This window comes from Lithobates pipiens, unplaced genomic scaffold, assembly GCF_037356315.1.
Source record: "Lithobates pipiens isolate NorthernLeopardFrog02 unplaced genomic scaffold, aLitPip1_a1.2 Scaffold_18, whole genome shotgun sequence".
Classification (NCBI taxonomy): domain Eukaryota; kingdom Metazoa; phylum Chordata; class Amphibia; order Anura; family Ranidae; genus Lithobates; species Lithobates pipiens.
This window is the reverse complement of record NW_027507758.1, coordinates 222450170-222475277: the sequence shown is the minus strand read 5'-3', so window position 1 is coordinate 222475277 and position 25108 is coordinate 222450170. Positions and strand designations below refer to the sequence as shown.

The 25108-nt window shown below is 44.7% G+C and overlaps 1 protein-coding gene across 2 annotated transcripts in view; it reads right to left on the bottom strand.

The window, feature by feature from the left end:
• The window catches only part of LYST (lysosomal trafficking regulator), a 568355-nt gene that overhangs the window by 273878 nt on the left and 269369 nt on the right, over window positions 1-25108 (bottom strand). For both annotated transcript variants that reach the window (XM_077486620.1, XM_077486621.1), the window contains exons 19-20: window positions 19502-19639; window positions 8266-8464 (exon numbers count right to left, since the gene is read on the bottom strand). In XM_077486620.1, the coding sequence (XP_077342746.1) occupies window positions 8266-8464; window positions 19502-19639 (337 nt within the window). The remainder of the gene's footprint in view (window positions 1-8265; window positions 8465-19501; window positions 19640-25108) is intronic.

The following is a 25108-nucleotide window of genomic DNA, read 5'->3' as shown; positions in this document are numbered from 1 at the left end:
TGGAAAAGGAGCGTGGATGCCATCCGTTCTCCTCACACATGGAGATGTAGGCTTTCCAGGTGCCATGGTATATCTTCCGAGAAGATGATTTGTGTGCTCTCAACATAGCTGGAATCACTGAGTCCGACAGACCCCGGTTCCTCAACACCTGGCTCTCAATAGCCATGCCATTAAAGCCAGCTATGGTAAAGCAGGATGGAGAATTGGACCTTGGGACAGAAGGTCTTCTCGCAGCGGCAGTCGCCAGGGAGCGTCTGCCACCAGACGCACCAGGTCTGGGTACCAGGGACGCTGAGGCCAATCTGGGGCAACCAGTATCACTGGGATCCTCTCGGCTTCCACTCTGTGAAGCAGAAGTGGCAACAGTTTCAGTGGAGGAAAGGCGTAGATCAGCTGGTACTGATCCCACGGAGCCACCAGCACGCCTGACGTGTCAGCCCATGGATCTCTTGTCTTGGACACGAATCTTGGCACCTTCCGATTGATACGGGGGGCCGTCCGTCTGGTGAGTCCCACCTCAGGCACAGTAACCTGAACGTCTCCAGATGCAACGCCCATTCCCCTGGGTCCAGCATCTGTCGGCTCAAATAGTCCACCTGCCAGTTCTCCACTCCCGGGATGCAAATGGCCGATAGGGATGGTACGTGTCACTCTGCCCACCGAAGTATGTGAGCGACCTCCCGTGCAGCAGCTGAGCTTCTTGTTCCCCCTTGGTGATTGACATATGCCACAGCCGTGGCGTTGTCTGACTGGATCCTGATCGGACACCCTTGCAGTCTCATCGACCATGTGTAGAGGCACAGCCTGATCGCTCTCAATTCGAGCAGATTGATCGGCAACTCGGATTCTTCTGTCCACCTGAGGCCCTGAGCTTAGTGAACCCCCTTCACTCCACCCCAGCCGGATAGACTGGCGTCCGTTGTGATCACCGTCCATTTCAGAGGAAGGAACGATTTCCCGGACTGAATCATCGGTGACCTCAACCACCAGATCAGTGAGTCTCTGACTAACTGGCTCACCTGGATCTGTCGATCCAAGGACAACTGATATTTGTCCCATTTTGTCAAAATCTCCTTCTGCAGGACTCTGGTGTGGAACTGGGCATAAGGTACTGCCTTGAAGGAGGCTACCATGAGCCCCAGTACTGGCATCAGCAGTTTTACCACAGATCTGAGAGTCTGCAATTTGTCTGAAGGGAGAAAAACTCTCGCTTTCCTGGAGTCCAGCAGCAAGCCTAAGTACTCCAGACGCTGGGTCGGCACAATCAGACTTTTTGAGATTCAACAGCCACCCAAATTCTCGCAGGGTCTGCATGGTGATCGTCACATCCTCCTCTAATTCTGAGGCGGAAGATGCCCTCAGGAGGATATTGTCTAGGTATCCCACGATCTCGATTCCACATTGTCGCAGCAACGCCAACAAGGCTTCAATAAAATGGCTGCCCAGCGTCCAGTAAACAGACAGGAAACAGAGCACATGCAGCTGCTGCTGAACACCACTGAAAACATGCTCAGGCTTCTAGAAAATGTCCGCCAGTGTCCTGAATAGGAGAGCACTGGGAAAATGGCCGCTTGAAGCCCAGAAAGACATGCTGCCCTCGCCCACACCTAAAATGGCCGCCGAACAGCTTCCATGAGGGACAGAGACAGAATGTAACAGAGATACAGCGCTGCACCGAAAACAAAGCCAGACCCTCACAGGCACCTTCCAGGGGCTTAACACACAGGATTCAGGACACCACCAGCCAGACAGTCCCCTATCCCAGGTGAGAGCCCTCAGGGATCCTACACACACACCGCTCAGCACCACATGCAGCATTCCCCCCCCCCCCCCCGGTGAGGGGGGAGTGGAGGGAAGATAGGGACAGGGGAGAGAAGAGAGGGAGGTGAGGGAGCCCCGAATCGACCTCCCAGGGAATGCCAAGCTGCTCAGCCCCGCCAGGCAGGGAGAGCTGTACTTACCAGTCCTGAAGAGCTGGGAGACATTCCATTGTAGATCTACTCCTGATCAGTATAGGGTAGCTACTGGCCTCGGCATACTGTGACGCAGACATCAGTAGCCCGGTCATATGTACGCCCCGGAGCAAAAATCACGACCACCTCTGGAGTTGAGGTTTTGTCGTGGCCTGCCGAGCCATAGCTGCGACCTGCACACGCTTGATGACAGGACTGGGGAGACTACAAGGATAAGAGTATCCAGCCTGTCATCCAGTCGGCTGTTGATAGTAGATCACAGGATCATTAATCTTGCGCAAAAATAAAAGCTTCTGCGTAAAAAAGCACGGACCGATGGGCCCGCATGGTTCCTAGGTCCTTCAACTTTACTAGGCAAAATAAAACTGATGCTGCTTTGCAGGATGGAGGGTTGTAGCCCAAGGGACTGCCCCCCTGGGCGGAACTAAGAGTTCTGAGTGTTGTGTTACAACTATGCCTAGTATTCTCCTGGTGATAAGGCCAACAACCCATTTGTTACAGAGAGGAGCTGTGTCGGTAGGTGAATATAAGAGAAATCCTATTTTCTTCATCATACATCAGTTCTGTTTTCTATGTTTTTGCCCATCCCTCAATAAATTGCTTGGGTATGTCCTATGGCAGGGCTCAAAATTTCAAGTCCTGAGCTACTAGCCAGGCCTCAAGGGTTACTCGCCACCAGTTGCCCCACCCAAACCCTGCCCTGCTCTGCCCCTAATTCCACCCCTAAACATGACCTCATAAATTATATCATGAAATTACCCTTAAATGTTTTATGCAATATTAAGCAACTTTATCCATGCTCATCAATGCAGTCTCGCCCTTGTCCACCAATGCAGTCTCGCCCTTGTCCACCAATGCAGTCTCGCCCTTGTCCACCAATGCAGTCTCGCCCTTGTCCACCAATGTAGCCTCGCCCTTGTCCACCAATGCAGCCTCGCCCTTGTCCACCAATGCAGCCTCGCCCTTGTCCACCAATGCAGCCTCGCCCTTGTCCACCAATGCAGCCTCGCCCTTGTCCACCAATGCAGCCTCGCCCTTGTCCACCAATGCAGCCTCGCCCTTGTCCACCAATGCAGCCTCGCCCTTGTCCACCAATGCAGCCTCGCCCTTGTCCACCAATGCAGCCTCGCCCTTGTCCACCAATGCAGCCTCACCCTTGTCCACCAATGCAGCCTCGCCCTTGTCCATCATGAAGGGGAGCAGAGGAGAAGAAGAGGATTGCTGGTCGGATGATATGAGTGCCGAGGGACATTACTGGAACAGCTTTGATTTCAATTTCCTTGTGTTCCCGCTGCTCGGCGTCCCTTACAGCCCTGGCCAGGAAACTTTGATACACATCACTCCTTCCGTGTTGGACGGGTGATCTCTCTATCAAATTCCTCATCCAGCCGGCTCTGTCCTCTCTCTTCCCCTCTGTGAACGATGGGAAAATGGCTCGCTCCCAGACAGCCCTTCCTTGCCAGCTCTCAAAATTCACTAGCAAAATGCGAGCAGGCGAGTGTAAATTTTGAGGGTTGTCCTATGGTCTATGAATAAGAGTTTTGTGTACTGTACGATTAGGATAATCAGAATTTCTACTTAGTATTACATTCCTTTTCTTGGAGTACAGGACACAGGCCCTTCCCCTGTGTGTCTTATTGCCTTCTAAAAACTGGAGTTCAGTGGGGTTATTAGTACACCCTAGGGGCACAGTCTAACAGTTTTTTTTTTTTTTTGTTCACTCATCTAAAGGTAGCCTACATATAACCCATGATCTGTCGATGTGAGTGCAATTTGATTTAAAAGATTAAATCAAATGAATAAAAAGTTAATTGCTAAGAATCCCTGGCGGTGTTATGCAGTTTCTTCTAACCCCTGTAGATGGCCCTTTTTGCTGAGCAGGTTGGCCTCCATGTACAGGAAGAGAAAAATCACTAAACTAAAGGCATGTAAAAAAGTAATTCCAATGTCAAAATTTTTTATTTTTTTACCTTAATGCATTAAGGTGAAAAAACTTGAAACTTGCTTTTTCTTTTACCCACAAATACCTACTCTTGTTCTCTTGTTCCACTGTTTGATCCATTGCTCATTTGCATCAGCGCTGGTCTCTTTCCCTGCTCTCACAATACGGACAGAACGGCAAGAGAGAGCCATTGGCTCCTGTTGCTGTCAGTCATATCCCGGTGGGTGTGCCGGCAGTAAACCGATATTTTTAGCGGTGCTTTACTGCCAATTTCACTGTGCTATTGGGCCGCTAGCAGGGAGCTTTTACCCCCTGCGCTAGCGGGCGAGAAAGGGTTAAAACCACCGCAAAGCACTGCTGCAGCAGCTCTATTCCGTAGGTATAGCTGCGCTGCCCCACTGATTTCAATGGGCAGGAGCTTCTTCACCACTCCAAAGATGCTGCTTGCAGGACTTTTTTTAGCGTCCTACCAGCGCACCGCTCCAGGGCTTTCGCACTGGAGACACAACAGCTTGACTTGTGGTACCACGCTGATTGTTTCATTGCCATCACTGTGGCAATGCCCGACTGCACCCTGATGGGGTGACCTTGCACAGATAATCTGATGGCTCTCTGTTCCAGATTACTGATGGGAAATTTCAACTTCTGTGGAGACCATATCCCCTAGACAGTAAGGCCAGTATCTGTTGTCATTACACTCTAAGGCATGTGAAGAAATTCCTTTCCCAGTTCCAGGTCAGGATTGGAGATCCACCACATTAAAAGCAGAACTTCACTCAAGAGAGGAATTTGCGCTCCTCCTCCTGTTACACCCCCCCACCCCCATTTACATTGGGCAATTTTTTTGGTGCAGGAAGCAGTTACCAGATTTTGATAGGTACTCGCTCCCTGTTTCTGGCCGGATAGCGGCGGGGATTTGAGCAGGAGTTTGGCCCCCCTCTCCCCCCCCCCGCCCCCGCAGCCTTCTGCTACATATCACAAGTCCCAGAAGACTGCAAGACCATTCACAAAGCAAAGCACAGCTCGCACACGTGCAGTTGGAATCTGTCTGTAAAGCCGCAAGGCTTCAATGTTGGTTTCCCTTAGTTAAGACACACATTGTTAAAATAACTTTTTATAAGTTTTCACATTCCCTCTGTTCTCAGCTGCATAAGAGCTGGGAGAGGTGAAACAGCAGTCCACTGAGCTTCCCTGAGAAAGGCTGTGCAGAGGGGGGGTCAAGACAAGTCTGATCATTGGAGGAGAGCAGGCTGAATTCCCAGCAAAGCTAGAGACCTGACCACGCTGTGTTGACCTGCTTAGTATGGTCAGCTTTTAATAGGAGAAACTGGCAGTTACAGTGGGGATTTCACACAAAGGAAGCAATACAAAGAGTACAGGATACTTTTGAAAACAAGTACATGGTACAGCAGGTACATATTAGAAATATGAAATGTTGAGGGAACAAACACTTTAAGGAAGCAACTAGGATCGAAGACAAGGTTTTGGCAGAGGAGTCCTTCAGCAAGAGGTCATCCAGGTAACTGAAGACATGAATGGCCAGAAGCAGGGCAAGCACTTTTGTGAACACTAGGGATGCATTAGAGAACCCAAATGGCAGTGCTACAAATTGGAGTGTATGTCTCAAACAACAACACACAAATAGTTGACGTGAAGGGAAGATGGGGTTGTGCAGATAGATCTTCTACATCTACCGAAGCCAAAAATGTCTCTTGTTTGATGCAATTACAGATCTTGTTGCTTTTATCCTCAATTTTAGTACACAGACATTTGTTAAGGGATTTTAAGTCCAGAATGGGGTTGATTACTTTAATGCTGTGAATACGTTTGAATAGAATCCATGAAACAGCTTTCTTGTGCCATTTTCTGAAGGAAATGGCACAAGCACTCCTTGTGCTTGAGGTTGGTGCAATGCGGTCATTAAATCTACATTATTCAATATAGCTAAAACTACATTTGTCAATTTATGTTTCCACAGTAGAGGGCATTTGGTGTGAAGCTGTAGCTTTTGCCTCATAAAATAAAGAAAAGTCTCTGCGATCTTCACTACAAAACAAGGGTTCTCAACACTTTTACATATAATATCCTTACATAAAGGAGGTCCGAAAGGTTCTTGATGTACCGACCGTTTTATAATCCAGACAGTGGCAGAGAAATCTACCTTTGTCAGACAGGGTGCCTGAGAGGGAGCAAGAGTCATAGGAATGGAGCAGTGTCACAGGCCATTACTTCAGGACAAGGGCACAGCTGTCACCCTGAGCGGTACTTTGAGTTTCCTGTAGGCTGCCTGCAGAACGCATGCAATTCAGCTCTTTTTCTTAGCTCCTTTGTGCCTATGATCCACCACTGCTAGAGCAGGGAATCTCCAGTAGTGTATTGACAGAATGGAGGTTGGAATGGATGGGGATTTGTGTGTCTGGGTACAGGAGCCATTATAACGCAAACATTGACCATATTCCTGCGGCTGTCTTTGTAGAAGATGGCAGGACTGGAGCAATGTGCTATGTATGATTTCAGGGAAAGGATTGTGGGACTGCGATATCCGGGAAGCGTGATGCAGTTACATCATCTTTGTGAGACCAAGTCTAGATATGAAGAAAAAAAGTATTTGAAATTGAAATTGCCTGTGATGAAAAACTTTAGAGAGAAAAAAGTTAACTCTCAAATCCTCTGTCTTAACTTATCCATGAAGCTTGGCCTTCTAGAGATCTATGCTTCGCATTTCACAGTGGGCATACCTCTAATGGGTTTGGCCTATGTACCAAGGTGAGCGTCTAACACAGGATACAGTGCCTGAAGCAAACATCATAGGCCAGTCCCACATAGTGGGGTCTGGGTACGATCCCCCAAGGTACGCACTGTTGGTAACCGATCCAGAAACTGATAGGCTTAGATAGCCCAGAGAAATAAGCAGTCAGATGTCAATAGAAGCTTCAGCAAAAATAAATATTAAACGATTTAAAAAAAGAAATGCTTCTCCAGAGGAAAACAGGTCGTAACTTAAGCACACTAGCAAAAAACTGTAGTCATATGCCTTGTACACACGGTAAGAAATTCCGACGGAAAAGGTCCGATTGGATTATATTGTCGGAAAATACGATGGTGTGTGGGCTCTATCAGACTTTTTCCGCCGGAAATTCCGACAGCTTTGTCCGACCGTGTGTATGTAATACCAGTTTAGGACAAAATCCAATGGATTTTTTTGTCGGAATGTCCAACCGTGTGTACAAAGCATTAGAGTGGGCAGGGTAAATGAGTATGCTCTAGGGGTGCCAGTGTTCAATTACTTGAAGGCAGCCTGCATCTAACCCATTGTCTATGAATACGAGTCCTGTAATGCACAATGAATATAATCTGTAGCTGCTTAAAAAAGTTAGTATATATTTGCCATTTATTTAAAGTCCATTTTAAAACTATACAGCCATTTAAAGCTACCCTGTCCACAGATTGTTGCAGTGATTTCCCCAAAAGAGTGAACAGCGTTATCAATCCGTTACAGAAAATGAAAAAAGATGGGCTCTACTGGCAGGATTAACAATTAGTAAAATTGTGTTACTGTATAAGAGGAATTCAAAACCTGCTGTTTTAAATCTGAAATAAAGCAAAAATGTTAGCCTTGTACCAGGTCTCCACCACAAGACAAAAATAAACTTTAGTTTTGTTTAGTGGAGACTGGAAAAGGGGGAATGCTTAGTGTATTCCTCATTTGCACAGGCTTCCTTTTTACTAAAAAAACTGCTCCAACAAAACAGTTTCTCTACACTGCCTGACCAGCTGCGGGTCTCTGCCATCATTATATACAAAGCAGAACCAGAGGGTGCTGAGGGCCTGCCCACATCCCAGGAATGTTGGAAAGGAGAAGAGAGCACTTGCTGCTGGAGGAGAAAGGAATAAGGCATTTAGGATATTTGAGCCGTTTACTTTAGAGTGTGTGTGGGACGGGCACTGCTAAGGTAACTCCACCCTGGAGGAGAGCTTCAACGCTAGTGACAGACTGCATCATATGACATTTTTTGTTTAGTTTAGTTCTTCGTAAAAGTATTACTGGCTCTGCTTACTTTAGCCTTATGGACAAAGTAGTTTAGCTAAACTAAATATGTTATGGTTTTAATGTATAAAACAAATTTGGTGGGGGAAAAGTATGTGAGCATAATTCACATATCAGTGCCAGGAAAAATATGTAAAATCATTTACCAATTTAAAGAAACACACATTTATAATATTTTTAACTAAGCACTGCATTTACATAGAATATGCTGCCTAAACAGATCAAAATGTTAAACATTATATAGGTAACATAGATAGCACAGAACAAGTAATATACTTAGGAAATAAAAAGTTAACTCCTACCAATGTGTAAGGAGAAGAAGAAATTGTTAGGGTTATGGCAAACATAAGTGTTTGTTGGTGGGTGAACTGCCAAGAGGAAACTGAAAATCAACTTCAGAAGATCCAATTCAGGAGGCGATCCAAGTACTTCCTCAATTATTCTGATATATGATATACAGACCTCTTGTGGAATAGTTGTAATATGTTCCTCTCTGTGTTCCTAATATAAAATAGGAAATAAAAAAAAAATAGCTGTAAAACACTTATAAGCATGAATAAATAGCATGCACATCAAATAAATCATGACCCATCTAAAAGCATCATTTATTTTTAGTTACATCTCTTTTGAAAAAAGGTTATTCATCAATGGGCTCAACAACCAGTATGGAATTACCCAATAAGGTCAATCAAAATGATCTATTATTGTTATCTTTGTTGTTGGCTTTTTGAATCCATGGTGCTCTTCTAAATAATTTTGTTCAACATAAATTTTGCATCTAACCGCTCAATTTATTCTAATAAAGCCACCTCTTCATTACAAGTTAAAGTACATCTGTGGTCACAGCTTAAAATCATATATTCAGTATTACATTGTATTTTAATTATTCCTAGCCTACTCCTATACACTAACTTACCCCACAAATGTACCTTCTTGAATTCTGTGACATGCATTCAGTCCCGTGTCAAAAATTTCAGAGCCTGCCTTCTGAATTACAGAGGTACTGAAAGTAGGAGTTAAAGGGGGCAGTACATGAATCACTGCTTGCAGCAGCAAGGTAGCATGGCATATGTAGTCTTTAGAACTTCAAAGTAAACTGTAGAGAATTTGTGGAAAGAGATGGCCAGGAAACTTTCGATTGTCAAAAGTAACTGAACTCCTTAAATATATATAATTCACAGACAGTGATATATGGAAGTATTCCTGAGCCCATGCAGCGATGTTCATAACAGATTAATGCTGGTTTTTAACGCAATGTTGTCTGGGGGCCCAAGATCACAGGCATCCAGTACTGTGTTTCGGCCTTGCACACAGAGATTTTACACTCAGGAACATTCTTCTGAAATTGTTCAACAATCTTTACACACAGTTTTTCACAATCTCTGTTTCATTTTGAGACACTGAATCTCTTACATGCTATTTTTAAACCCAATCATGTTACTAACCTGTTTTTAAATTAACCTAACTAGTTGCAAAATGTTCTTCCAGCTCTTCTTTGCTAGTACCACTTACTTTGACAGCTTTAGGTTACCCTGTCCCAACTCCGAGACATGTTGCTGCCATCAATTTCAAAATTACCTTATTTTATACTTATAGTATATTTTATCAGTTGAAACATTTGATATGTTTTGTGAAAAGAATGTGGGCTTCTGAAAACATATATATATTATTTTCGGACAGCTGGGAGAGGTGTGTCCATAATATATATATACACACACACACACACACAGTATCTCACAAAAGCGAGTACTCCCCTCACATTTTTGTAAATATTTTATTATAGCTTTTCATGTGATAACACTGAAGAAATTACACTTTGCTACGAGGTAAAGTATTGAGTGTACAGCTTGTATAACAGTGTAAATTTGCTGTCCCTTCAAAATAACGCAACACACAGCCATTAATGTCTAAAAAGCTGGCAACAGAAGTGAGTATTGGGTCCAAATTGGGTCCAAAGTGTCAAAATTTTGTGTGGCCACCATTATCACAGGTTGCCACTGGAGTCCTCTTCCACTCCTCCATGATGACATCATGGAGCTGGTAGATGTTAGAGACCTTGCACTCCTCCACCTTCAATTTGAGGATGCCCCACAGATGCTCAATAGGGTTTAGGTCTGAAGACAAGCTTGGCCAGGCCATCACCTTTACACTCAGCTTCTTTAGCAAGGGAGTGGTTGAATTGGTGGTGTGTTTGGGGTGATTTTGGAATACAGCCCTGCGGCCCCATCTCAGAAGGGAGGGAATCATGATCTGCTTCAGTAGGTCACAGTGCATGTTGGCTTTCATGGTTCCCTCAATGAACAGTAGCTCCCTAGTGCCAGCAGCACTCATGCAGCCACAGACCATGACACTCCCACCACAATGCTTGACTGTAGGCAAGACACACTTGTCTTTGTACTCCTCATCTGGTTGCACGACACACACGTTTGACACCATCTGAACCAAATAAGTTTATCTTGGTCTCATCAGACCACAGGACATGGCCCCAGTAATCCATGTCCTTAGTCTGCTTGTCTTCAAACTGTTTGTGGGCTTCCATCTAAGACTACAGCCATGCAGACCAATATGGTCTGAGCACTGACAGGCTGACCCTGTCCACTCCTTCAACCTCTGCAGCAATGCAGGCAGCACTCATACATCTATTTCCCAAAGACAATTTCTGGATATGATGCATTCAACTTCTTTATTCGACCATGGCGAGGCCTGTTCTGAGTGGAACCTGTCCTGTTAAACCGCTGTATGGTCATGGCCACCATGCTGCAGCTCAGTTTCAGGGTCTTGGCAATCTTTTTATAACTTATGCCAGCAACAATTCTTTTTTTTCAGATCTTCAGAGAGTTTTGCCATGAGCTGCCATGTTAAACTTCCAGTGACCAGTAAGAGATATCAAATTTAACACACCTGCTACTCATTCACATCTGAGACCTTGTAACACTAACAAATCACATGACACCGGAGAGGGAAAATGGCTAATTGGGCCCAATTTGGACATTTTTATTTTTTGAGTTATTTTGAGGAGATAGCAAATTTACACTGTTCTACAACCAGTACACTCACTACTTTACATTGCAGCAAAATATAATTTCTTCAGTGTTGTCACATGAAAAGATATAATAAAAGAGTCATACTCACTTTTGTAAGATATTGTGTGTATGTAAAATATATATATATATATATATAAGATTTTTATAACAGCTTACCTGTAAAATCCTTTTCTTTGAAGTACATCATGGGACACAGAGCCATAGTAGTTACTATGTGGGTTATAGGCCACCTTCAGGTGATGGACACTGGCACTCCTTAAGACAAAAAGTGCACTCCCTATATAAACCCACTATTGGGAGTACCTCAGTTTTGTAGCAAAGCAATATACGTGTATACCAAAGAAGGGAGGGACCTCTGTGTCCCATGATGTACTTCAAAGAAAAGGATTTTACAGGTAAGCCGTTATAAAAATCTTGTTCTCTCATCGTACATCACGGGACACAGAGCCAGAGTAGTTACTATGTGTGATGTCCCATAGCAATGGCAACTGAAGGGAGAGGCACACAACAAAAGTAGGGCACCATGAGAGCAGAGGAGTTATACTGAAGTCTGCAGTACACTGCGCCCAAAGGCGATATCCTCATGATCTTTTACATCTATTTGGTAGAATCTGGTAAATGTATGGACTGAAGACTGAAGACTGAAGTTGTGGCCTTGCAGATCTGAGCTATGGAGGCCTGGTGATGCACTGCCCAAGAAGCACTAACAGCCCTGGTGGATTGCGCTTTAACATGAAAAGGAAGAATTTTCCTCTTTAACCACTTCAATACAGGGCACTTAAACACCTTCCTGCCCAGACCAATTTTGAGCTTTCAGCGCTTGCGTGGTCATGCTACACTGTACCCAAATGAAATTTTTATCATTTTTTTCCCCACAAATAGAGCTTTCTTTTGGTGGTATTTGATCACCTCTGGGCACTGATAGGCGGCACAGGTGGGCACTGATAGGCGGCACAGGTGGGCACTGATAGGCGGCACAAGTGGGCACTGATAGGCGGCACAAGTGGGCACACATAGGCGGCATTGGTGTTATACTGTACTAATGGATGCCAATCAGTGCCAAACAATGCATGCCAATCAGTGATGCCCATTGTGGGCACTGATTGGCATCCATTATGGGCACTGATTGGCATCCATTGTGGCCTTGACTGGCATCCCTGGTGGTCTAGGGAGGATTACCTTTTGCTGGGCATCCCTGGTGGTCTGGTGGCGTCCCTGGTGGCCCAGTGTGGGCATCCTCGGGGGGGCTGTGCTGACAATCGATCAGCACAGACCCCCTGTCAGAGGAGCAGCCGATCGGCTCTCCTCTACTCGCGTCTGACAGACGCGAGTGAGGAAAAGCCGATCGCCGGCTCTTCCTATTTACACTGTGATCAGCCATGATTGGACACGGCTGATCACGTGGTAAAGAGTCTCCGTCGGAGACTCTTTACCGAGATCGTAGTTGCCGGGTGTCAGACTGACACCCCGCAACAACGATCGCCGCGATGCGCGCCCCCGGGAGCGCGCAGCGGCTCATAATCCTGATCACGTCATATGACGTCCGATCAGGATTATGCAACCACTTTGCCACCGTCAATTGCCTATAGGGCGGGCGGCAAGTGGTTAAACCATAAGCCTGAACAATCACTTGACAAATCCATTTGGAAATAGTAGACTTTGATGCTGCCTGTCCTCGTTTAGGATCATCTGGCGATGCAAACAAAACATGTTTTGCGAATCTGAGTGGTCACCTTTAAATAGACCTTAACCGCTCTCACTACATTGAAAGAATGTAGCGACAGAACAATATCCTGGTTTAAATGAAAACCTGTCACTACTTTCAGAAGGAATTTAGGATGAGGCCGCAATACCACCTTATCCTTATGAATAATCAAATATGGCTCTTTCCAAGAAAGAGCCACCAACTCCAATACTCTTCTAGCAGAGAATATGGCAAACAAAAAAATGATTTTCCTCATCACGAGGAATAAGGTAATATCCAGTATAGACTCAAAAGGCTGTTTCTGTAATGCCAACAGGACTAAATTCAAGTCCCAAGGGTTCAGGGTGTCTTAACTGGAGGATTAATCCGCTTTACCTCCTGAATAAAGTTACGAACCAGAGAGTGGGAAGCAAGTGGTCGTTGAAAAAAACAGCAATAAGGCTGATACCTGGCCTTTGATAGTATTCAGGACAGTAATTCAAGGATCCTCCATATGACATATTTCCTGGGGTGCAACCCCTGGATCCACACGAGAAAACATATGCCTTCCAGACTCTATAGTATGACTCCGGAGGCCGGCTTCCTGGCATTAACCAAGGTGGAAACTCCTGAAGCTGACAGCCCATGATCTTTTAGAATGTGGGACTCAATAGCCAAACCATTAAATTTAGCGTTTGTAAGTTAGAGTGAAATACCGGACCATGTGAGAGAAGGTCTGGCCATAGTGGTAGGGTCCAAGGGTCCCCTACTGCCATCTTTATGGGCCACAAGAATCACCTCCTTCCCTTTCTGCTTGATCCTACGAAGAAGGCGTGGAAGTAGCAGAGCAGGAGGGAATGCATAGATCAGTGAAAACTGATGCCATGGAAAAACCAAGGCGTCTGTTCCATATGTCAGTGAATACCTTGTTCTTGACACAAAGTTGTCAACCTTGTTGTTGAATCTGGATGCAAACAGATCCACATCCGGAACACCCCATCTTTGACATATCGACAGGGACCATTCTCCCAAAAAACAATTGTTGGTGACTCAAGTAGTCCGCCTGCCAATTTTCTATCTCTGGAATGAAAATCGCAGATAGGCAAGAAATGTTTTCTGCCCAAGACAGAACATGATTCACCTCTCTGTGGGCTGCACAACTTCTCGTACCATCTTGGTGATTGATGTGGGCCGTGGCTGTCAAACAAGATGTGACCATAACTGTGTGACTGCGACAGAGTGAACCAGACATAAATAGGTGAAAGTTTATTAAAGTAAATGCATATAAACGTGAACACACCACCAATACAAACTGAGTGAACAAATCAAAACAACCAGATAGTGATAATTAAACTAACCAGCATATGTAGCAAAAGGCAGTACCAGAATCGTATTCAAGCCAGGCCAGGGTCATAAACAGGAGATCAGTAGTTGGGGGGGGGGGGGGGGCAGGAGCAAACAGACAGGGAACAAGGTGGAGGGATTAGGCTACAGGGCAAGGATCCAGGAGCAGATACAAACAGGTCCAGGATACAGGAATCAGGGTTCAGGATCAGGTTAACAGATAAATAGGCTGCAGGTCAGGGCACAAGGACAATACCAGGGCAAGGTGTGTGTGCACTTGCTGGGTATTTATACTATGGCTGCTATCAAAGTCATGTGATGCCTGATTGCAGAAGGTAATACCTGCTCCACACTGCCAGGATTCATCCGCTGGTGGATGCCAGTACTGTGGCCCAAAGATGACATAATTCCAGCAGGGAAAAGCTCTTCTGACAGCTGCAAACTGGCAGGAGACACCTGCTGGTGGATCTCAGTACTGTACACCAAATGATCGATATTACTAGCGGAGGGAACCTTTCCTGACAGTGGCATTGTCAAATTGTATCCTTACAGGACAATTCCGTTCTGAGCTTCCAGGCCTCTAGGGGCAGACGTGCTGCCCGAATCTCTAGAATATTAATGGGCAAGGTCCTCTCCGATTTGGACCACTTCCCTTGGACGGATGCTTCTTCCAGGACTGCTGCCCAGCCCAGAAGGCTAGCATCCATCGTTACCACCCTCCAAGAGACTGGTAGAAAGGATTTCCCTTGTTTAAGATTCCTGGAAATCAACCACAAATTGAGGCTCAGGTGCACCTCGGGGGATAAGCGCATTGGAAAGTCCAACGTTGTATCATCTTGTTTCAAGTTGACAGAATACAGTTTTGCAGCAGTCTTGAATGAAACTGCAAATAAGGAACTGCCTCAAAAGAAGCCACCATCATTCCTAAGTTCAATCAAAGCCGAATAGAAGGACTTTGTTTTGACAAGCTGAACCAGTTCCCTTATGGAACTGATCCTTTCCTGGTTTAAAAGCACCCTCTTCTGAACTGTAGCTATGATCAGCCCCAAAACTTTATGGCCTTACTACCAAAAGTACTGGATCCCGGGGTCCAGCTCTCTAAAAAGAGAAGCGTTTACAGGCAAAACCTCGTTTCTTCGGATATCATTCAATTCAGCCTAAAAAGATACTTTGAATGGATCCGGCAGCATGGCTAGCACCAGCTCAGCACAGCACATCTTTACCCATGATCAACACCTTAGACACTAGCAAAAAAACTGAGGTACTCCCAGTAGTGGGAGGGGTTATATAGGGAGTGCACTATTTGTCTTAGGGCGTGCCAGTGTCCATCGCCTGTTGGTGGCCTATAACCCACATAATAACTACTATGGCTCTGTGTTCCTTGATGTGTATATAGATATATATATATATATATATATATATATATATATATATATATACACATACATACATACATATACACACACACACACACACACCTAACTCCCAACTGTCCCCAGATTTAATTGTAATCCCGCCGTTCCTTGAGTCCGGACTAAATTCCGGAGCCCTGTGCCGGAACTTGGCTCCACTATGCCTTCTTGGCACTATGTTCTAGCAGGGCCATTTGGGAGTGGAGACGACTTGTACTGGGGGGGATAGATTTAAAGTCCCAGCTCCCCCAGCCTCCACTTCTAGCACTAGTCCCCCCCCCCCAAGAGATGCCAACAAGGAGGTCATCAGGGCATCTGGGACCCGGGCAACACACGAGATGACGTGTACATGCCCTGGGTGGCCACACTAGCACACCCCTGCCAGGCATGTTAGTGGAGCGAAGTGCCACAACTTGTTCTGTTATCTGGCTCTGGGACTCAGATTTGCGGGACAATGGAATTTTGATTGGTGCCACCAAACCCGACATGGTTGGAGAGTTATGCTAGAAGCGCAGAGAACATTTGTGCTGGAAGGAAGAACTAGGGGAAGAAGTATTTGTAAAGGGGGGAAAAAAGGTTTGGGCCAGGTTGAGAGGGGATAAGATGTGTGCTAGAAGTGGGGAGAGGATGTGCTAGGAAGGGGGATTTGGGGGGATATGTTCCAGAATGAGGAGTTGTGTAGGGTAATTTGGGGGGGGGGGGGTAATAGGATTTGTGCTGGGAGGGGGAATTTGGGAGAGGATTTGTGCTAGAAGAAGTGGGGAAAGAAGTGGGGAAAGGATTTATGCTGGGAGGGAGTGGATTTGTGGCAGAGGGGGATGGAGAGGATGGATTTGTGGATGGAGAGAATTTTTTTTTTGGAACAGGAATGTGGGGGGTAAGGAGGACTTGTGTGGGGGGGATTTTTTTTGGGGGGGGGGTGAGAAGAGTATTTATGTTGGGAGGGGGATGGAGGGGGGTGGGTTCAGCTGAACTCGCACAATTTCATTCCAGCAGTGTGAACCAGGGCTAATTTATTTTAATTTTTTTCATGATCATGCCAGTGTTTATATCGGCTTGTGGCACAGCAATCCAAGCATAAAATACACCTCACTGCCTCTATCAAGTGTCCCTCATTCTCAAGTTTAAAAGTTAAATATATATATATATATATATATATATATATATATATATATATATATATATATATATTCAGAAGTGGTCTGTCAAAGTGTAAATGTGCCTGATAAAGGAGACATTGGTTTTGACCAAAAATGGTCTCTCCTGTGGAAGATGTTGCTGCTGAGTCAATGTGTGTGAGGATACATTGGCAGCACATTTCTAGGCCTGTCTTACCCAAACTGAGAAGCACTTGAACCAGATAGGTACATCATCTTGTTGAGGGGGAAAAAAAAAAAAAGTGTTTCTATCCTCAGCTTCATGGCTGGCCAATATTGCCATGCAAAATTTCCATATATATTTTAATCAATTTTTTCAGCTACATCTACAAAGTTCTCTGTGCCACTGGCTGCAGCACATCCCCAAGACATAATGCCTCTTTGGCAGATTTCTCTCTAAATAAACCTTAAGGCCCCTGCCAGATCTTGTCCTGCCTTGCACAGTTCCTCCTAAACTGACAGTTCTAGATAACAGTATGGACAATGAAAACTGCAAGCTGGAACAGCATTGCAATTTTTTTTTTTTTTGCCTTTCTTGCCTTATAGGCACCAGTAAGCTGTATTTTCAGATCCTCACAGAGTTGCTTATAAAATCTGACGATTAGTAAAACAGTCCAAGGTTTGAAGTGTCACATTTTATTAACGTGTTTGTTACCCCAACACTTCATATTCATGAAGTGTCTGCTTTACAATGTACTTGTATGATTAAGTATTCTGTTCTCTTTGTATTGCTTCCCTTATGTGAAATTCCCGGTGTCCCTGCTAGTCCCCTTGCTTTATTAAAAACTGACCACACTAAGCAGGAAAGTACAGCGTGGTCCATTCTCTAGCCAAGCTGGGAATTCAGCCTGATCTCCTCCAATAAACAGACTTAAAGAATAGGCAGAAAATGTCACGCTCTAGACGTGCAAAGCTGATAGAGACATACCCAAAAAGACTTGCAGCTGTAATTGCAAGGAAGGTGTTTCTACAGAGTTTTGACTCAGAGGGGGCACAGTACAAATGCACGCCACTTTTCACATATTTGTAAAAGATTTTGAAAACCATTTATCAATTTCCTTCAACTTCACAATTAGGTGGCACTTTGTTTGTCTATCACATAAAATTGCAAGATGACAAAAATAAGGAAAATTAAGGGATACGAGTGCTTTTTCAAGGCACTGTATATTACACTGCTTTCTCCAGTGGTCGCTTAAAACTTTGCAGCTACAAACTAAACACCAAATGTGATTTTAGCGTGCAGCGTACAGCTATATGTTCAAAAACACCCTACAAGTACCCATTAAAAATGTACGTTGTACTCAAAGCATACAATCAAAATGTCATAAGTATTACTTTTATGGAGTAAAGAAAAAGAAAAAAGGGCTGTGGGCCCACAAAAATCTGTTGTAAAAAAAAAAAAAAAAAAAAAAAAAAAACGTTTATTGTAATGTAAATTGATAGCTTTATAGTCACATTCCTCCCTACTACTGAGAGTTACTCAATCACTTGTATATTTCTGGTCCCTTTTAAAGATCCCTCAATTTTTCTGAAATGTCAAGTCATGCACTCCTGCTTTCTCTTCCTTGGTATGTTCATCATATTTCTTCCTCACATAATGTATTGTTTCACTTCTTTGAATGCACTTGCTCTACATTAAGTCCCGTAAACATGGGCTGAACATCAGGCAGTATCGGCAGGTTCAATGTGCACAGCAGCCAGTCCAGCTTTTGTCGAAGGGGCATGACCAAAAAAACTTCTGCCCATCTACAGGACCATCGCCAAGCAGCTTGGTGAGAGGCTAATAGTTGGTGCGATTATTCGCAAATGGAAGAAACACAAAATAACTGTCAATCTCCCTCGGTCTGAGGCTCAATGCAAGATCTCACCTCGTGGAGCTTCGCTGATCATGAGAACAGTGAGGAATCAGCCCAGAACTACACCGGAGAATCTTGTCAATGAGCTCAAGGCATTTGGGACCATAGTATTGATCATAGGATTGAAAGTATTGTGTTCAGATGAGGCCAAAATAGAGTTCCTTGGCATCAACTCAACTTGTGTTTGGAGGAGGAGGAATGCTGCCTATGACCCCAAGAACATCATCCTCACCATCAAACATGGAGGTAAAAACGCTTTGGGGGTGTTTTTCTGCTAAAAGGACAGGACAACTTCACTGCATCAAAAAGGGAACATAGATGGGGGCTATGTACCATCATATCTTAGATGATAGCCTCCTTCTCTCAGCCAGGGCATTGAAAATGGGTCGTTGATGGGTATTCCAATATGACAATGACCCAAAACTCATGGGCAAGGCAACAAAGGAGTGGCTCAAGACAAAGCACATTAAGGTCCAGGAGTGGCCTAGCCAGTCTCCAGACGTTAATGCCAAAGAAAATATGTGGAGGAAGCTGAAGGTTTGAGTTGCCCAATGTCAGCCTTGAAACCTTAATGAGAGGATGTGCAAAGAGTGGGACAAATTCCCTCCTGAGATATGTGCAAACCTGGTGGTCAACTACAAGAAACATCTTACCTTTGATAGCCAACAAGGATTTTGCCACCAAGTACCAAGTCATGGTTTGCGTAGGGATCAACTACTTATTTCACGAATTAAACTGCAAATCAATTTATAAAACTTTATGAAATGCCTTTTTCTGGATTTTTTTTTGTTATTCTGTCTCTCACTGTTAAAATAAACCTATCATTAAAATTATAAACTGATCATTTCTTTGTCAATGGGCAAACGTACAAAATCAGCAGGGGGTCAAGTATTTTTTGCCCTCACTGTACATGTATCCCCATCCAGATATTTTTCTTTAGTTTTGTTTTATTTGCGTTTTCTTATTCCATATGCATTTTGCTTCAAAAAAAATGTATAGATAAATGTCTGAGAAGCAATATAGAAAAATAATCCAAATTACCTGAAGAATTTGACACGCAAGCAGGAAGTGATGCACCACTCTGGCTTTTAGGAACTGCTTTATATTGAACACCTTAAGTGGATGGTTATCTCTGATAAGTATCTGTAATGAGGTTAGTAACATTTCCCAGACACCTTCCTAAATTTAAAAGAAAAAAAAAAAAAACAAGTTACTCTTCACGATACAAAGTTAAATACAATTTATGAAAAAAAAAAAAAAAACACGTATACCGAGGACCTTGGTGATCATTTTGACTAGCTGTATATCAAAGGTTTGCAATTCTTTTTGAAAAGTCCAACCTTAGGTCTCGTGCACACGGATGTCTGGAGACTGCTAAGGCTTCAAGATCTAAATACTCAACACAGGTAGCATGTGCAGCTGCCCATACAAGAGAAAGGCTCTATGCAGCTACACTAATATAAGCATGAATGGCTTCTGCTACTTCATTTATCTGCACATATGCGTACAGTGTTTTTCCCCAAGCATCAAAGTGGCATGTTTGGGGAAATGGGGAAAACCTACAGGTAATCACCAATGCAAAAGCCTTCTAGGTTTACGTGCATATAGGCACATAAACACACACACACATATATATATTATATATACATACACACACACACACACGCATTATATATACACACACATATATATAAAAAAATAAAACAAACACACACAATTGTAGAGGAGGCTGTACAGGGCACCTCCAAACATCAGTATGTATGCCTAGGCTGCTTTTAAAAATTAGTAGCCTTATTGCATTAAAGGGTAAGTTCACCTTTGTAAACTTTTTTTTCCTAAATTCCAGCTCCCTTATGCACAAATAGGCTTACCTGTAAAATCATTTTCTTTGAGTACATCATAGGACACGGAGCCTTAAGTATTTACTTAGTGGGTTATAGCTACATTCAGGTGTTGACACTGGCACACCCAATACAGGAAGTTGACTACCCTATATAACCCCTACTCCTTCCAGGGTTACCTCAGTTTTTGTAGCCGAACAAAATAAGCAATATATTTAAACCCCATAAAAGAAGAGGGGCGAGACCTCTGTGTCCTATGATGTACTCAAAGAAAAGGATTTTACAGGTAAGCTGTTCTAAAAATCCTATTTTCTTTATCGTACATCATAGGACACAGAGCCTTATTTACTTAGTGGGACGTCCCATAGCAATGCTACTTGAGGGAAGGGAGACACAACCCATAGGGCACCCCCAGACCTTGAGGACTTATACTGCTGCCTGCAATATCCTCATTCCTTCTTACATCCACTTGGTGAATTTTGTGCATGTCTGAGCAAAGGAGGCCTGTTGAAGCACTGTCCAAGAAGCACTAACCACTCTGGTAGAGTGCACCTTAACTTGAATAGGGGGAATCTTACCCCTTAAATCATAAGTTTGAATAACTTGCCGAATCCACTTCACAATAGTGGATTTCAACGCTGCCTGTCCTTTTTTATTACCTTCTGGCGAATAAATAATACATCAGTCTTACGAATCTAAGCAGTTTTGTTCAAATAGATTTTCACTGCTCTCGCTACATCAAGACAATGTAGTGATTTTTCTTCTCTGGAACATGGTTTTGGGAAAAACAATGGCAGGACAATATCTTCATTCAAATGAAAGCCTGAAACCACTTTTGGCAAAAAGCCTGGATGAGGGCATAACACCACTCTGTCCTCATGAATAATCAAATATGGCTCTTTACAAGAAACAGCAGCCAATTCTGAAACCCTCCTTGTTGAGGATATAGCAACCAAAGATATCAGCTTCCCAGTCAGAAGGACTAAGGGAACATGCTGTAATAGTCTAAATGGCGGTTTTTGTAACACTGACAAAACTAAATTCAAGTCCCAAGGGGTTAAAGGTGATTCATCCGCATCACCCCTTCCATAAAACCCTGGACCAAAGAATGCGCAGCAAGCGGTCTTCGAAATAAAACAGATAAGGCTGAGACTTGGCCCTAAATAGTACTTAGGGCCAACTTCATCTCTACACCAAATTGTAGAAAGGCAAGAATTTTGCATATAATATATCACAGAGGGTGCCAACCCTTGGAGTTACACCAGGAAATGTAAGCTTTCGAAACTCTATAATATACAGCTCTGGAAACTGGTTTCCTTGCATTGATTAAAGTTGAGATAACAGACCTGGAAAGCCCACGCTTCTTCAGAATGTGGGTTTCAATAGCCAAGTCATTAAATTTAACGTTCATAAAGTAGGATGGAATATCGGCCCCTGCGATAGCAGGTCTGGCCTTAGTGGGAGAGGCCAAGGACCCTCCATTGCCATCTTTACTATCTCTGCATACCATGACCATCTGGGCCATGCTGGTGCTATCAGAATTAATGTTTTTTTTCCAGCTTGACGCTGCAAAGAATTCAAGGCAGCAACTGAATCGGGGGAAAAGCGTAGATCAGTGAAAACTGATCCCACGGGGTTACCAGTGCATCTGTTCCGTATGCGAGTGGATCCCTTGTTCTGGACACAAAGTTGGCTAACTTCATGCTGAATCTGGATGCTAGAAGATCTATGTCCGGAGTCCCCCATCTTTGGCAAATGGCCCTAAACACTTTTGGGTGAAGAGACCATTCCCCTGGGAATAACTGCTGGTGACTTAGATAGTCCACCTGCCAATTTTCGACTCCCGGAATGAAAACTGCCGATGTTCCAGGTTTTCAGAGCTAGATACACTGCCCAAATCTCTAGGATGTTTATGGGCAAGGCTCTTTTGAGCTTTGACCACTGTCCCTGGACAGTCTTCGCCTTAAGCGAGTCACTGACTAGCTCCTCATCTAGGAACGCCAACACTGTCATGCCCTGTGCCCTCAACCTAGTGGGGCCAGTATTTTTGTGAATACCAGTGGTGCTGTGGCTAGCCCAAAAGTTAATGCCGTGAACTTTAAGTGCCGTTGTTCCACTTCGAAACACAGAAACCTAGGAACATGCAGCTATGCGTCCCAGATGTCGACGGACGCCAGAAGTTCTCCACCTTGTAAGATGGATACCACTGACCTGATCGACTCCATTCGAAATGAACAAATTTTTAGGAACTGATTTATATTTGTTAGAGCTCCATTCAGTTTTGGTACCGTAAACAGGTTTGAATAGAAACCTAAACCTTGTTCTTCTGTGGGGATCTGTATGATTATCCCTTGAGTCAATAATCAGTCTAATGCTTGAAACAGGGATTGTCTTTTCCCTGGATTCTTGGGAACGTTTGATCTCAGAAAGTGAAATGGTGGAATATCCCGAAACTCTAGTTTGTATCCTAGAATCACTGTGGAGAGAGCCCATCGGTCCTGAGTTTCCCTCTGCCAGACTTCTGCCAAATGCAGAAGTCTTCACCCCACTTTGGTGAGGGGAGAGGCCGCCTCATGAAGAGGTCTTAGTATTCTGCTTTGTAGTCTTCCTTTGTGCCTGGGCCTGACCCTGCGATTTTCCTCTGACGGTGGAAGCCATTGCCACTGCCGAGAGGTGGATGTGCTTGGAGCAGGAGAGAAAGCCTGTTTAAATGAAGGACGTTTACCGTATATACTCGAGTATAAGCCGAGATTTTCAGCCTCTTTTTTGAGGCTGAAAGTGCCCCCCTCGGCTTATACTCGAGTCATCGCTGTCTGCCCGCTCGATCAGCGTGTCGAGCAGACAGACAGCGGCCATTCTATTCAAAAGCCGCGCCTCCGGCTCCGCCTTCGCCTGTGATAGGCGGAACACTGAATTTCCCAGCAGCCTGTGTTCCGCCTATCACGGACATCGTATCATCCTCGTACTACGGACGAGGATGATACGACGTCTGTGATAGGCGGAACACAGGCTGCTGGGAAATTCAGTGTTCCGCCTATCACAGGCGAAGGCGGCGGCGCAGCTTTTGAACTTTACAATGGCCGCCGACGAAGAGGGCACGGGACGGAGGCAAGGGAAGGCACGGCACGGGACGGGACGGGACGGCGGCGGCAAGGCACGGCACGACACGGGACGGATGCAAGGAGGCAAGTCACGGCACGGGACGGAGGCAAGGAGGCAAGGCACGGGACGGAGGCACGGGACGGAGGCTCGGGACAAAGGTAGGCTGGACACACACACACACACACACACACACACACACACACACACACACACACACGGATGGAGACACACACAGGGATGGATGGATGGATGGATGGAGACACACACACACACAGGGATGGATGGATGGATGGATGGAGACACACACACACAGGGATGGATGGATGGATGGATGGAGACACACACACACAGGGATGGATGGATGGATGGACACACACACACACAGGGATGGATGGACGGACACACAGGGATGGACGGACACACAGGGATGGACGGACACACACACAGGGATGGACAGGCATGTCTCACCCTCGGCTTATACACGAGTCAATAAGTTTGCCAGTTTTTTTGGGGGTAAATTGGGGGCCTCGGCTTATATTCGGGTCGGCCTATACTCGAGTATATACGGTATATTTTATTTTGATTGGCAAAAAAGTACTTTTCCCACTGGAAATTGTCTGGATGTATTTATCCAAATCATCGCCAAATAGTCGCTCCCCAAGAAATGGGAAATTAGACAGTAGGTTTTTGCAGGGTGCTTCGGCAGACCAACCCTTTAGCCAAAGGGTCCTACGCATGTGTACTAGCACAAGTGCAAGGCAAGACACCTTGTAAATAGAATCCTTTATAGCATCTATGGCAAAACAAAGCTTTTGGTAAATCTGCCAACTCACTGGCCTGTTGTGCAGGGAGCTCGTTAAGGGCCTCTGAACTGGTCTTTTAACGACTGACAGATGCCTATGGCTGCAATTGCAGGCTGATTAACAGTACCTGCTAAACAAAAAAAGGATTTTAAACAGGAATTCCAACTTTTTATCTGTTGGATGCTTTAGCATTTGTGCATTGTCCACTGGACAAGTTAAACTTTTATTCACACTGGAGATTGCAGCATCTACGGCTGGAATTTCAATTTTTTGGTGAATTTTTCCTCCATAGGATAGAGAACTGAGAATCTCTTTGGAGGGAGAAAAGGCTTATCCGGATGATCCCATTGGGTATAAATAAGCTTGTCTAGTAATTTGTGGACTGGAAACGCATGTACTGGTTGTGAAGGTTTCAAGGAACCCAAAGAAGAAACCAGACTTTCTGCTGACTCTGTTAGGGGTAGCATGAAAGTGGAGTGAACCATGTCCGTAAGGATTTGTACCTCAGATTGTGAAGCTGAAACTTCAACTATTGTTTCCTCTGCATAGGAGTAATCAGTTTGTTTTTCCCGATTGTTTGAGGGTAATACCTCATCCTGTCCCCACTGTTCCCTTGGTAAGGGGTTTGGAGGGGGAGAGAGGGATCTAGTATGCTACTTATCCCCTTTTAGAGTAATGCGATTAAAGCCGCTAACTAAGCTAAGCCCCTCACGTGCACCAGCGCTTCTGTGTCCCGTAGCAGCCTTGCTTCAGCTGCTCTGATAGACACTTCCCAGAGTATCAGCTTTAAGCTTCTTCAGGTGCAAGCCTGATTGTCTATGCGCCACGCCCTTTCCTGTGCTTTAGCAAGAGTCACCTCAGAGGGCAGTTGGGCGGTGGGGGAAGGGAATTTACACAGCCAT